At 33.9% G+C, this 13,508-nt stretch overlaps 1 protein-coding gene across 1 annotated transcript; it reads left to right on the top strand.

Moving 5' to 3' along the window:
- The first annotated feature begins 239 nt into the window (after positions 1 to 239).
- Positions 240 to 11,924, top strand: LOC121308456 (growth/differentiation factor 6-A-like). Its single transcript, XM_041240873.1, has 2 exons — positions 240 to 699; positions 10,630 to 11,924. The coding sequence occupies exons 1-2, from the start codon at positions 345 to 347 to the stop codon at positions 11,499 to 11,501; spliced, it is 1,227 nt and encodes a 408-aa protein (XP_041096807.1). The 5' UTR covers positions 240 to 344; the 3' UTR covers positions 11,502 to 11,924.
- The last annotated feature ends 1,584 nt before the right edge of the window (positions 11,925 to 13,508 follow it).

Here is a 13,508-nt window from a genome sequence, read left to right as displayed (position 1 = left end):
TGTGAGTTGGAATTACTATCCTTTCAGCAATTAATGTGCTGCTAATGAGAATGGCAACTAAATAAGTCGCTTTCAAATAATATCTAAGCTCACTAGCCCGTGTGAACGTGCTGTTGTCCCAGTGGAGCTTTATTGAGGGCTCTTGGTTCACCAATAAATAAATGAGTACACGGCAGTGCGTGAGTGGGCGTGTCACAGCGTTGCTTGAGCAGTCCGCTGTTCGCAGGAGCGCAGTTTTCTTTTGGTGGTAAAGTCTGTAGCTCTCATCGCTGCGTTTCATTAAGCGGTCAATCCGGGGCCACAGAGCGGAGAGCTATTTGAATTCTGTTTGGGACACGATTAGCATGGATGCCTTCAGAGCTGCCGCCTTCGCCGTCCTCCTTGTTACCTGCCTGTTGGATTTACCTTGTATCCAGCCAGCTGCTATCGTCCCTTCTCCGGTGCCGAGAAGCAACAAGGGGGGCAGGATGCCAAAAGATGGGAGGAAGGCAGCCACATTTCTTAAAGAGATATTACCATCTTCTACCAGCCAAAGCCATCACCAAGATCCGATGAAGCCCTGTGCTGTTGTGCCCCACGAGTATATGTTGTCTATTTATAGGACTTACTCTGCAGCTGAAAAACTCGGGATAAACGCAAGTTTTTTCCGGTCTTCAAAGTCTGCTAACACCATAACCAGTTTTGTGGACAGAGGACAAGGTTGGTCTAAACTTAAGTATTTTATTATATTATATATACACTACATTTTATAGCAAGTTTAAAACCATTTTTATTATTGATGTTTGCATGTCAGTTATGAATACAAATCAGGAACTATAAAACAGAAAAAAAAGCTTCAACATAAACAATTGTATCCCCTACACTGAATGCACATTATTATACACAATGCAGTACAAACCTTTCAACAAAACAACCCCCCCCCCCCCCCCCCCCCCTTAAAAAAAAAAAAAAAAAAAATGAATTAAGACAAATATAAAGTTCAAACTAATTAGGAGCAAAGATTTGTTGTTCCTTATCGGTTTGGCCCTTATCGGTATTACGCCGGACCCAGTTTTTGTTTTGTGAATTACTTTTTCAAAGATTTAATTACACTTTTTTTTTTTACAGCCTCATTCTCTAAAGTCAGATTAAAGATCGGTTTAGAAAGTATCCACTTTACAATCAGCGGGAGAGGTTGGTTGTCATATAAACTACTGCTTACTTAACAGACCTGCAAATGAAAAAAAAAAAAAAATGTAAAATTGTTAGAGAATCGTACACGACATTTCAAACAGCTGGTATACCCTAATCCATAGTTGCGTCATCACTGTTATAACAACTGGTAATATTAAATTGTTTACTTGCCTTGTTTACAAATCGAACATTGTATAATACTTATATATTTATATTGGAGTTCACATCTGGGTAAGGTACAAATAAAAGTTAATTATCCTAAAGTTTAGTTTTTAAATCTGTTGGAGACGAATTGGCATTTTAGTGAGGCAAACACTTTAATTGAAACGGACTAATCGAAAGCAGAAAAATGCATTCCCCTTACCCCCATATTCATGCAATCATATTCTCAACAACCTGCCTCCACTTCATTGCTATAAAGTTCCATTGGTATTTTATCTGAGTCAGTGGGGTTCATTAGCTGTTGATATATATATATATATATATATATATATATACTAGTTTATATAATATATATAGATATATATATATATATATATATATATATATATATTTAACGGTTTAAATAACGGATTTTTATTTCATGCTGATTTCTGTGCATACCCCTCCAGATTTTCAAAAGCCACATGGCTCCTTTGTAGATATATGAGCTGGGTTATTTAGTCCCCAGCTTCAATAAAAAAAAAAAAAAAAAAAAAAAAAAAACTACCTTGTTTCCCCAAAGGGGTTCTGTTTTGATCTAAATAGAAACAGCGCTGCTCATGCAACTAAAGGTGTATACTTATGATTTCCTGAAACTGAAAACATTTCCTTTCGCACGCATTGATTCTTCATGTAGCTCCACACCATATCCTACAGCCTACATTGCATTATTTATGGATGTATTGCAGTCTACCAGACAGTGACCTACATCTGATAGAAAAAGACCCTTAAAACACATACAACTATTCTGTTTATTAAGAGTGTATATAGCGAATCATCAAAAAATGCAATGAATAAAGACTGCTAGATTGTTCTCAACTAGAACTTTTAAATAAACTTTGTATAGATTTTTTTAACACAGTCGGTATTTTCCTTAATCGTTCACATTCTGTGTTAATTTTACACATTATACACACAAGAACAGTAGATACATTTATTATTGCAGTATTTTTTTTTCCTTTTTTCCTTTCTAAAACTGTTTTAATATCATCTCGTTCGTGTATTCGGAAGCTGTCTAACGATATGTAATATAAAAAGTACGTCTGGACTATGAAAAAATAATTTTGTTTATTTCATAAATACATTTTAATGCAACAAAACAAACAAACAAACAAAAAAAAAACATAATACGATTGGTCTGTTTATTATGTTTTGTGACCAAGTTGGAATCAATGGGTGACAAAACGATGTAACTAAATCATTTGACAGTATAAAGCATGTAAACAAAGAATAAATAAACACAAACAAAGTAAATCCACAGACACAAATGAGGGCATGTAAGTAAAGTTTATCTTGGGTAGAGTCATAAAAGCTATCAGTTAACTACATAGACATTCTTTCCAGTTAGTAAATAAAAGGTTCTACTTTAAGGAGTGAATTGTGAACCGAGCAAACTGGTCTGATTAAGAAAAAGCCTCACTTTCCCGTCTGATTTTGATTTGATGTGTCACAGGCTGTGACCTTGTGCTGGACCTTCTGAGGGTTGCTTAGCATCAAGCCGATGATTGGAGTATTTGAACTCAGTGATCTAATTGAGTGTTCATGTCATAACATATCAAATATTGTCTCCCATAATGAACTTGCCCAGCCAATGGCACATCACCAAAAACGTAAAGAACTTCCGCTCCTCTGAAGTGGTTACTGTTTTAGTGCCTACCTCCCTGTGTGATCGCCACTTTAATTGACGAAATTGAGTTTTGCTGCAGAACAGACCTTCTGTAAAAGTTTACCCGAGCTCATATGCAGACAATATGGTCCAAACTCGATAAGTAATAGTTCAGTTCACTTTACGCAGCATCATAAATTCGAATCTGCAATTTTTTTTTTTTTTTTTTTTTTTTTTAAAAACCACATCATATACAAACTGTTAACCAAGGGTCCCGCTGGAGTTAAATGCCAAATTAAACAAGAGAATATTGTAATATATGAAACGAACGCACTCATGCATTTGTCAGTCGAGTGTATCAGAAGATTATATATATATATATATATATTATTATAGGATCTATATATATAATATATATTAAATATATATAATATATATATATATATTAATCTACAGATATATTGTATATATCTACATCTTGTCATATAACATTTACAGATGTGAAGATTTTCCTAAATCCTAAAGATGACCAATCTGAACAACTAAACATAATTGATGAACACATCGTTGTTTAGCGTGATAGTTGGGCTCATAAACAGAAAACGAAATATATTTGTAAACAATGTTCCAGTCTGAGAAATGCTTGCAAAACAAAGGCTATTATCTGAAAATTAAAGATGAGAAAACTTTGCAGATTTAGGTTCGTTACGGTTGCAAGATCAGACAAGAACTAGCTGAATGTAGGAAAATTACTTTTGGCACTTAAAGTAACTCATTAAAACGCAGATGGTGCTCGCTGGCCTCAGGACCCCCAAGCATCCGAACTAGCACAGAAAACGATGACAATTATGAAAGAAAGGATTGAAATGGAAGGAATATAGTACATGTTTGCAGAACCCGAAAAAAAAAAACAGTTTTTGGTTGATATTTTGATATTAATATCAAGATTATAAAACAAAATGTGTCATACAATGTAATTGTGATTTTTTTTTTTTTTTTTTACAGTTTATACGTAGATTCACTTGAAATACCTATTTGAGTGAAAGGGTGATAGGAACAATTTAAGAAAAATATATTATTATTATTATTATTATTATTATTATTATTATTATTATTATTATTATTATTATTATTATTATTATTATTATTATCTTTTACATAAACTAACATATACTTGTGTACTAGTTTGTATAATTCTCTGGATAGATACCCATACACGTTTCATGATATGGGGCACAGAATCTTTGAAAGATATAAATGTATGGTATTTAATTAGACACATTCACTTCGTATCTATATGCATGCCCTAACTGCAGTTTTATGTATCACCTTTATAGGCGGGTCTATAACGCATTTCTGATATTGCTTCCATTGCAGCGTTCACGTTATGGAAGCAAAATATCATTAATATTTCTAAACGTGTGAAATGCGTTCACGCAGTATGGCGAGGTGGATGTAATACCCTTAAATTCAATGTAATCACTATGAGCAGTTTTGCACTGGGAATGTTGTCGTTGGCAAAGGGGAAATGAAATATAAGCAGGGAAGTATTTTAATGGGTAAGGAGGGAATTCACAACTGTTAATTATTTGGTGACCTTGTATTCGATTTGTATGAACCCTTATAAAAACAATAATGCAGACCAGACGCTCCAAGCAACTGAAACAAACAGAAGGTTCCAATCTAATTTTATTATTTAACTCTGTTGGGTTCAAGTAAAGAAATAGAAAACACGAAGTTAGACATCAGAAACTAGTTACCAACTAACATTCAAAAGTTTAAAAATACCAGTGTCCGTATTTGGGGGAGTTTGGCTTGTGTGAACGGATTTGATTTTATTTTTATTTATATATATATATATATATATATATATATATATATATATATATATATATATATATATATATATATATATATATATACTCGTATTGACTTCTTTGATATTATTTTTGGAACTATTTTTTGTATACAAGCCTTAGTTCGAACATACAGTAGTGGTTTCGTTCTTTTATTTTCAAATTTAAATATAATGGATGAATCGTATGGTTTCATTTTGTTTAATAACTCTGTACAAATAAAGCATACACACACACACATACACACACATGCACGCACGCACACGCACACGCGCGCGCACACACACACACACACACACACACACACACACACACACACACACATATATATATATATATATATATATATATATATATATATATATATTATATATATATATATATTCGATCTCCGTAAATGTCATTTTTCATGTTCACAAAGTTCATGTTTTAGTTTTTAATAATAATAATAATAATAATAATAATAATAATAATAATAATAATAATAATAATAATAATAATTACAGAAGGGTAATTTGTCGTCACCATTCACGATATACTGTGTAAACATTCCCAAAATAGCCAATAGAACTTAACTACCAGAACATTTAACTACACTTTTTTTTTTTAATGCGCTAGTAATTAAACGAATTGCCTTTATCTATACGGCACTTCATATTAAATATAAATTAAGACATGGCCAATAGTTCATATCATGTTATATTCAAAATATTCTATTTTAAATATATCACACTTAGAACAAATGTGTTGAATGTAACACAGTTCTGAGTTCATACAGGGACAACACAATTTTGTGTTGAAATTAACAAACCACAACACAATAATGTGTCTTTTAAACATAAATCCGTGTGTAAATGCAGTATCGTGTGAGAAAAGCGCATTATTGTGCTGTGATTCGTTAATTTTAACACAAAATGGTGTTGTCCCTGTATGAACTCAGAACTGTGTTACATTCAACACATTAGTTCTAAGTGCAGGTACTCAAAAATCAGTATTTTAAGCTGGTATAAGCAGTATTTTAAGCTGGTAACAATTCTGTCTCTTCGTTGCTTTAAAAAAAGGCCGGAAATGGGTATAAGTACAATATTGTGAAAATAAGAGAAAACACTAAACTATGGACTGTGACTGTTTGCAAATGTTGCTTCTTTTCAATATAGATATAGATGGATGTTAGCGATGGATATTAATCGATTGAAACACCTTTTTAATTGAGAGCAATTAACTCATGCCGGTGACGTTTAGGGTGCTATGTTGGTTGTAGAAGGCAAATTTAATACATAGCTTAATAAGCATCAAAGATTCGTTCTCCAAAAAAGTATAGCGGAATTAAACACTAACTACAGGCAAGATACCTTCCTCTTGCCCGGCATGCGCGGGACTGTTTGACACCTTTTGAAACAAATTAATCAGAAGCTCGTTTCTATATAGGCCTACCATATCGATGTCCTGTCAGGCTAGGACGACGTCCGAAGCATAGTACAATAGAGGCAACGTTATAACGTTGCTCACACTACTTGGTCGTATTACCAGAGGTATTTCACCAACACCAATTTACTTCGTGTATAAATACGACAGGATGACCACAATCATTTCCCCATTTAACTTTGAGACGCATGGCTGCTCTCGTTTAAGCGGTGTGTTTAAGATATAGGCTGAGACAATTACAGCGACAGAGGGCAGCAGAAGATATGTGCGCAGTATCTTTCACATGTTATTATTATTATTATTATTATTATTATTATTATTATTATTATTATTATTTATTATTATTATTATTATTACTGTGTAGTCTATTGTTATTTTGTAATGTTCATTATGTCTCGATACTGTAGATATGTTTGTTTAACCGCGTGTAAAGCGCGTTGAGATTCTGTGAAAGACGCTATATAAATACATAACATTGAAAGTGTAAATTGTAGAAATTATAATCTGTTCTTCTGCTGCTAGTGTGTAGAGTGAGGGCGTCTCTGCCTGTTTGATTCCATGTTATGGCCCGCTAGCAGCATTATTTTATTTCCAATTTTCAGTCCTTGTAAACCTCTTTGAGGAAAACGTTACAAGGCTGTTTATTATTATTATTATTATTATTATTATTATTATTATTATTATTATTATTATTATTATTAATGCGCAAATAATTTTACGGCGTTATTAATTTGTCGGCAGATGTCTTTATTGATTTTCTATCTGGTTTGTCATCGAACACAACCCACAACCCCCCTTAATAATTAGGCTCAGTATATATATATTTTTTTTCATGTGCCACATGTGTTTGAAGATATATCTAATTATTATGTAGTATAATATGGGATATGTATTTTTTTTTTTTTAATTAATGATAAATTATATTTTTGACTATGCCTAATAAAAGGCATTTTAAATCTTTCTATTTTTTTTCAAACAAAATACTAAATAACCATGTCAATAATGTGTTCTTCTTTTTCTGTGAAGCGCATTACTTACCGGAGAATTAGCTGTTCTTGGGCGTGTAATGCTATCGTTTTAGTACCATTAACACGATAACATTGGTGAAAGCATTACAACCAGCATATTTCAAATATACGGTTTTTTTTTTAAACAGTTGAAGGTAGTTAACACATGAACGCAATACTGCCCTTAATCAAATAAAGAAATCAAATCTAAACATTCGTTTTGATAGTAGAGGAGACCGGAACAGTTTTAACATTTCTTTTTCTTTTTCTTTTTTTTTTTTTTTTGGAAAGAGAGGTATGCGTGTCTACTAAACAACGAGTAAACTGGTCTGAAACTACTGTTTGTTACAATGTAGACATCTGTCCTGTTGGTAGGGATCGATAGGACATAAAATTCCTATATATATATATATATATATATATATATATATATATATATATATATACTATATATATATATATATATATATATATATTATATATGTGTGTGTGTGTGTGTGTGTGTGTGTGTGTGTGTGTGTGTGTGTGTGTGTGTGTGTGTGTGTCAAGAGGGCTTGAAATGTAAGGTGTCCGATGTTACAGTTGACCCAATGGCCAGGGTTATGGTCAGTATTAACATGCTGTGAAGAATAATTAAATAAACAACATCACATTTCATTTAACTCGAAAATTGAATGTTTTATTGAATAAGATCATTTTTTTTTTCACATGAAGCAAATATGTTTGTTTTTTATTTAACTCAGAAACTGAATATCTTTATTAAAAAATAATAAAAAAAAAATGTTCACATAGGCATTTTTTTTTTCTTGTCCTACTTTTAAAACTTTTTAACAGCCCTAAAATGATAGGCCTTATCAAGCAAGAATATTTCATTTTGAGTCACAATTGTAATATATGAACATTTTGTTTCCCTCAGTGCAAGATTCATATGCCCAAATATAGTTCAGCTAATAGTGTATGTGGTCAATTGTAACACGTGTTACAACTGGCCCCAATCCAGGGAGTCATTACTAAACGTCATGTTCCAGCAAGAAACAACAGGTTTGCTTCTCGTTAGAACAACAAGACTAAAGAGCCAATATTTATGTCTCTAGTCCCTTGTCAATTATAAGTACAGAGATCAGGGATGAGAATGCTAAAAGCCTGGATGCATAAACTGATAAGACGGGTATATATCACAACAAGAAAATTGGAGGGAAAAAGTACTCTACTACTGTAGATAAAGGCTCAGGGTTTTGGCACACACAGCTCCTCTTCCACAGACAGACAGAGACCTGAATTGAACATGTGCTGAGTGAGTGATGGCACTCTAGCTTGCGTCTCATTGGAGAAATTCAAGGTGTTACAACCGTCCCGTGTTACAACTGCGCAGGTCTCCCCTACCAAATTACTTTATTAGGGTGATGAATAATGCCGGTCTGTACAATAAAGGCACATACAATCGTGTTTGTGAATAAAGGTGAGTAATTTTGTTGCAAAATGAACTGGAAACACCTGTTAACATATGACAGAATGAGACGATAATGTTGCAATTATTGTGGGTTATTAAATATTAACAGCACAAAATGTATATCCTAAAATATAAAACTACATATGAGCAGGTTACCTTTGTTATTGATACTTAAATGCAACAAAATGAATTCATTTGAAAGTTATGGCATCCCCAATCGTTTCTAAGTTTTTTTTTTGTATTTCATTAAATAGATACTAGTGTTAAAATATTTAGCTTTCCGCCTTTAAATAGGTCTAATTCCTATTATTATTATTATTATTATTATTATTATTATTATTATTATTATTATTATTATTATTATTATTATTTTTTGAAAGCAAATATAGATTGATTTTGAGTGTCAGTTTGGTGATTTTACTACAATAAACAAAAACGAGAAACTTTGTGACTCGGCTCCTTAGACAATTTGTTTTCCTTTAAGAACTATAACCACTGTAGAATCCTATTACATGTGAAAGGATCGATTCCTCGCCCATAATCAGTCCTTGTTTACGTAACTGTGACATTAGTGTTTACATGTCTGGAAAAGACTGGGTGACCTTTCCTGGCATCACCCATTTGCCAAGTGGCGTTGGGGCAGATCTCTGTTGCTTAAGGTTTGACGAGACCACATAAGACCACTGTAATGCAACAGCAAACAAAAATAGCCAATTTCCAAACGTGACACCAGCCTCGTAAGGCTGCTGCAAAACGTAAAGGTTCAATAAGGAATATGACATGTTTTACAACCGGTATGCTGCAGGTTTAACACGAAACTGGATATATATATATATATATATATATATATATATATATATATATATATATATATATAGATATATATATAGATAGATATATATATATATATATATATAGATAGATAGATATAGATATATAGATATAGATAGATAGATAGATAGATAGATAGATAGATAGATAGATAGATAATGGGGTTTACAACACATAACCCTGTTTTATAATGGGGGTGCTAGAAGCCGTTGAACGAAATTGTATGGAAGCCATGCTGCACCTCCAGCGGCCCTGATCTTAAATTAAATGTCTCTTACAATAAATAGTCCTTAAGATATGTAACCCTATAGCCCCGGGACATCAATAAATCTGATCTTGATTACAACACTGAAAGCCACACAATTCCCTGTATATACAAACCAATTTGTTTTCTGCAACGGTTTATCGAAAACCGCGTGTTTTCTTATGCATTAGTTGCCATAACTTATGTAGTTTCATGTTCTGACATTTTTTTAATTCAAGTTTCAAAGTTGTTGTTAAATAGTTCTTAACTACCTGCGTGAACAATAAATAGTAGCACACACCACGAAGACGGTTGTTTAACACAAATCAATATTTTTTGACTGTTTCTTAGGACAGCCAACGGTTTGATATGTTTTTTGTTGCATTTCAGCTAGCAATTTTAATCCTTATATTTGTATGCATATAAAATGTTCATTTATTTGAGTACTGTTTTCCTTTTGTGATCACTTTAACACAGATTGACATATGCACATTAACCTGCTGTTCTGTTATTGCAAGAAATTGATATAATTTATAAATAGTTTTGCAAAACCATTTATTCATAACTTCTGTTCCAGTGCAAACTCCGTCTTTAAAAACAAAAACAAACAAAAAAGAAAAACCTTACGATGTGAAAACTAGATCTGTAGTTCTCTTAAGTTGTTAGGCGGGCACTGAATTTGAGTGGTATATAATATTTATAATACATGTTTATGATAAACATAACTAAAGCATTAGTCAACATAAATGCGATGTCTTTATGTTTCTGTAATGTGTAGTCACTTTTCCTGCGCACTCCTAAGTGAATTTGACTGCAATTATTTCTTTATCTTGCAGACGATCTCTCGCACTCTTCTCTGCGAAGACAAACGTATCTGTTTGATGTCTCAACTCTTTCGGACAAAGAGGAGTTAGTGGGAGCTGAATTAAGGATATTTAGAAAAGTGCCCGGGGATTTCCACATGGCTCACACAGGTCTGTACGGTATTCAATTACTCCCCTGTCGTTCAAAACAGCTACTGGATTCAATAACTCTTGATCTGCAGGATGCTCGCAGACCCGGATGGGAAGTTCTAAATGTCTGGGGAATGTTTAAAAACCGCCAACACTCACCACACAAGAACCAAGTCTGTTTCCAGCTAATGGCAAATTTAGAAAGAGAAGTGGACTTAAGGAGCCTTGGCTTCGGCAGGAAGGAGCGTCGGCAGCAAGAGAAAGCGATTCTGGTGGTGTTCACAAGGTCCAAGAAAAGAGAAAACCTCTTTAGCGAAATTAAAGAAAAAATAAAGTCTTCTCAGAATGCCGAAGATAAAAGTGAATTTCGGTTCAAAACCAAGCGGAAGAGAAGGACTGCCTTTAACCGCCATGGAAAGCGACATGGTAAAAAGTCCAAGTCAAGGTGCAGTAAAAGACCGTTGCATGTAAATTTTAAAGAGCTTGGGTGGGACGACTGGATCATAGCGCCACTGGACTATGAAGCGTATCACTGTGAGGGCGTGTGTGACTTTCCTCTCAGATCGCACCTAGAGCCAACAAACCACGCTATAATACAAACGCTAATGAACTCAATGGACCCCAATTCTACACCGCCCAGTTGTTGTGTGCCTTCGAAACTAAGCCCCATCAGTATTCTATACATTGACTCTGGCAATAACGTTGTGTATAAGCAGTATGAAGACATGGTAGTGGAATCGTGTGGCTGCAGGTAACATTTTCCCTGAAGAATAAACTAAAAAAAAAAAAAAGAAAAAAAAAAGAAAAACAAGGACTCCTGGGCAAGTCGACTTTGAAGGTGGAAATAGTCTCTAAACTGTCTAAAAGCACAAACTAAGGCTGATTATGTCTTTTCACCTTGGGTGCCTCTTGAATATCCAAAAGGGATCGCAATTAATTTAATGCATTCTTTCATATGCGACAAGTAAAGATATAAAAACCGTATCTATTGCTATTCAATATAAGTTCATATTTAGGTTTCTATTAGTAACCAATCATTTATAATAGTGAATCTCAATTTTAATTTTACGTTAATTTTGCCTGACGGTGGAGACTCGCCAGCAGTTACACAATCACAACTAAATAAATACAATGTTTATAGTTATCTCCCATTGTGTTTCAGAGTATAGATACATACTATTCAGTTGCAATTATATATATATATATATATATATATATATATATATATATATATATATATATATATATATATGATATATATATATATATATAATACAGATATATAGACTATGTGATGTCCAGAGACCTGGGATAGTCCGGAGTCTCCTGGACACCATCCAGAACCTGTCCATATAGATACGTCTGGCAATGACGCGTTCCTACATTAGTTGAAAACACATAAAGACTTTATAAGCTTTCTTCGGATCTGATTCAAAAAGCACTATCCAGATCAGGTTGTGGAAGTCACGTCTGGGTAGAGAAGGATTATGTTGCTCCATTCTCTGTTAATTTTGGAGAGAGTACACAGGATGCAATGACAGGCACCTGTTTAAACTGAGACCATTTAAGATTAAGGGAAAAGCAATAGTAACAATCCCTTTCATGGGCTGGCATGCGGATCCCCCCCCCACCCCCACCCCCCCCCAACACCCCCCCCAACCCCCCCCCCCCCCCCCCCCCCCACCCCCATACCCACCCCCCCGCCCCCCCCCCCCCCCCCCCCCGCTAATGGAATAAGCAAGGAGTGAAGGCAACCCCCCCCCCCCCCCCCATAAAGTTTGTATTCCACCACTTCCTAAGAACTATCTACCGATCTTTACTGCCTTTTAAATGGGAAGGTCATTTACCAAACAAAAAAACGGCATTTAATAAAAGGAGAGAGAATAGGTCTTTCCCCGAGGTTTTCTCTTAAAACAAACCTTTCTTTCCTCTCTTCTCATCAGCATTCCTGGAAGATTACAGAAAAAACTTTCTTGCCTGCGACCCCTTGTTGTGCAAACATTAACAATGGTTACCACCATTAAAAAACAAAGTTTTTTAATTAAAAAAAAAAAAAAAAAAAACAGAAGATGAAGGCAAAATTGATCACTGTTCTGGATATCCAGCAGGGCTAAGGGTTATTGAATGCCCTCACCTTTTGGACTAGCCCTATACACTTCTAAATTTAAACCATGGGATGAAAAATAATGAACAATCTTTGTGGGGTAGTAGTAATTGCCCAATTCAGCTATGGCGGTGTACAAACTTTGAAGACTTGATGAAGTTAACGTTTACAACACAAACGTTTATTTCCACGCTAAAAGAGCACTTCCATATATAGCAACCTTTCACGTTCGTTGCTAAAGTGATTTTGAAAAAAATAAGAACTTGTCTGTTTTTGCCAGACGTCAACTGCAGCGTGATCAAGTAATAAATAATAATAAAAGACTCGCTAAGGAGAAGATATTTAAAATGCACATTAGCTTTTAATGCACTGTTGTTCATACTCTAAACTGTAAATAATGGTATATTTAAACAGACAAGTGCAACAAAATGAGAAATGAACTACATTTCTTTTAAATGTATATACCTTTTATATGCACACAGAAATGTTACTATTTCTATTTTAAAATGTTTATTTGAGTTGTACAGGGTTTAACGTTAATCATATATTTCATACATCGATAAGATTATTTTTAAATGGTTAATTAATTGTATTCAATTCTGTACTGCGGGTGGAGAAAAGTTTATCATTGTCTACCTCATAGTAATCTAGTTTCTAG

The sequence above is a fragment of the Polyodon spathula genome, chromosome 3 (genome assembly GCF_017654505.1).
Source record: "Polyodon spathula isolate WHYD16114869_AA chromosome 3, ASM1765450v1, whole genome shotgun sequence".
Lineage (NCBI taxonomy): Eukaryota > Metazoa > Chordata > Actinopteri > Acipenseriformes > Polyodontidae > Polyodon > Polyodon spathula.
This window is presented reverse-complemented; position numbering and strand designations above follow the sequence as displayed.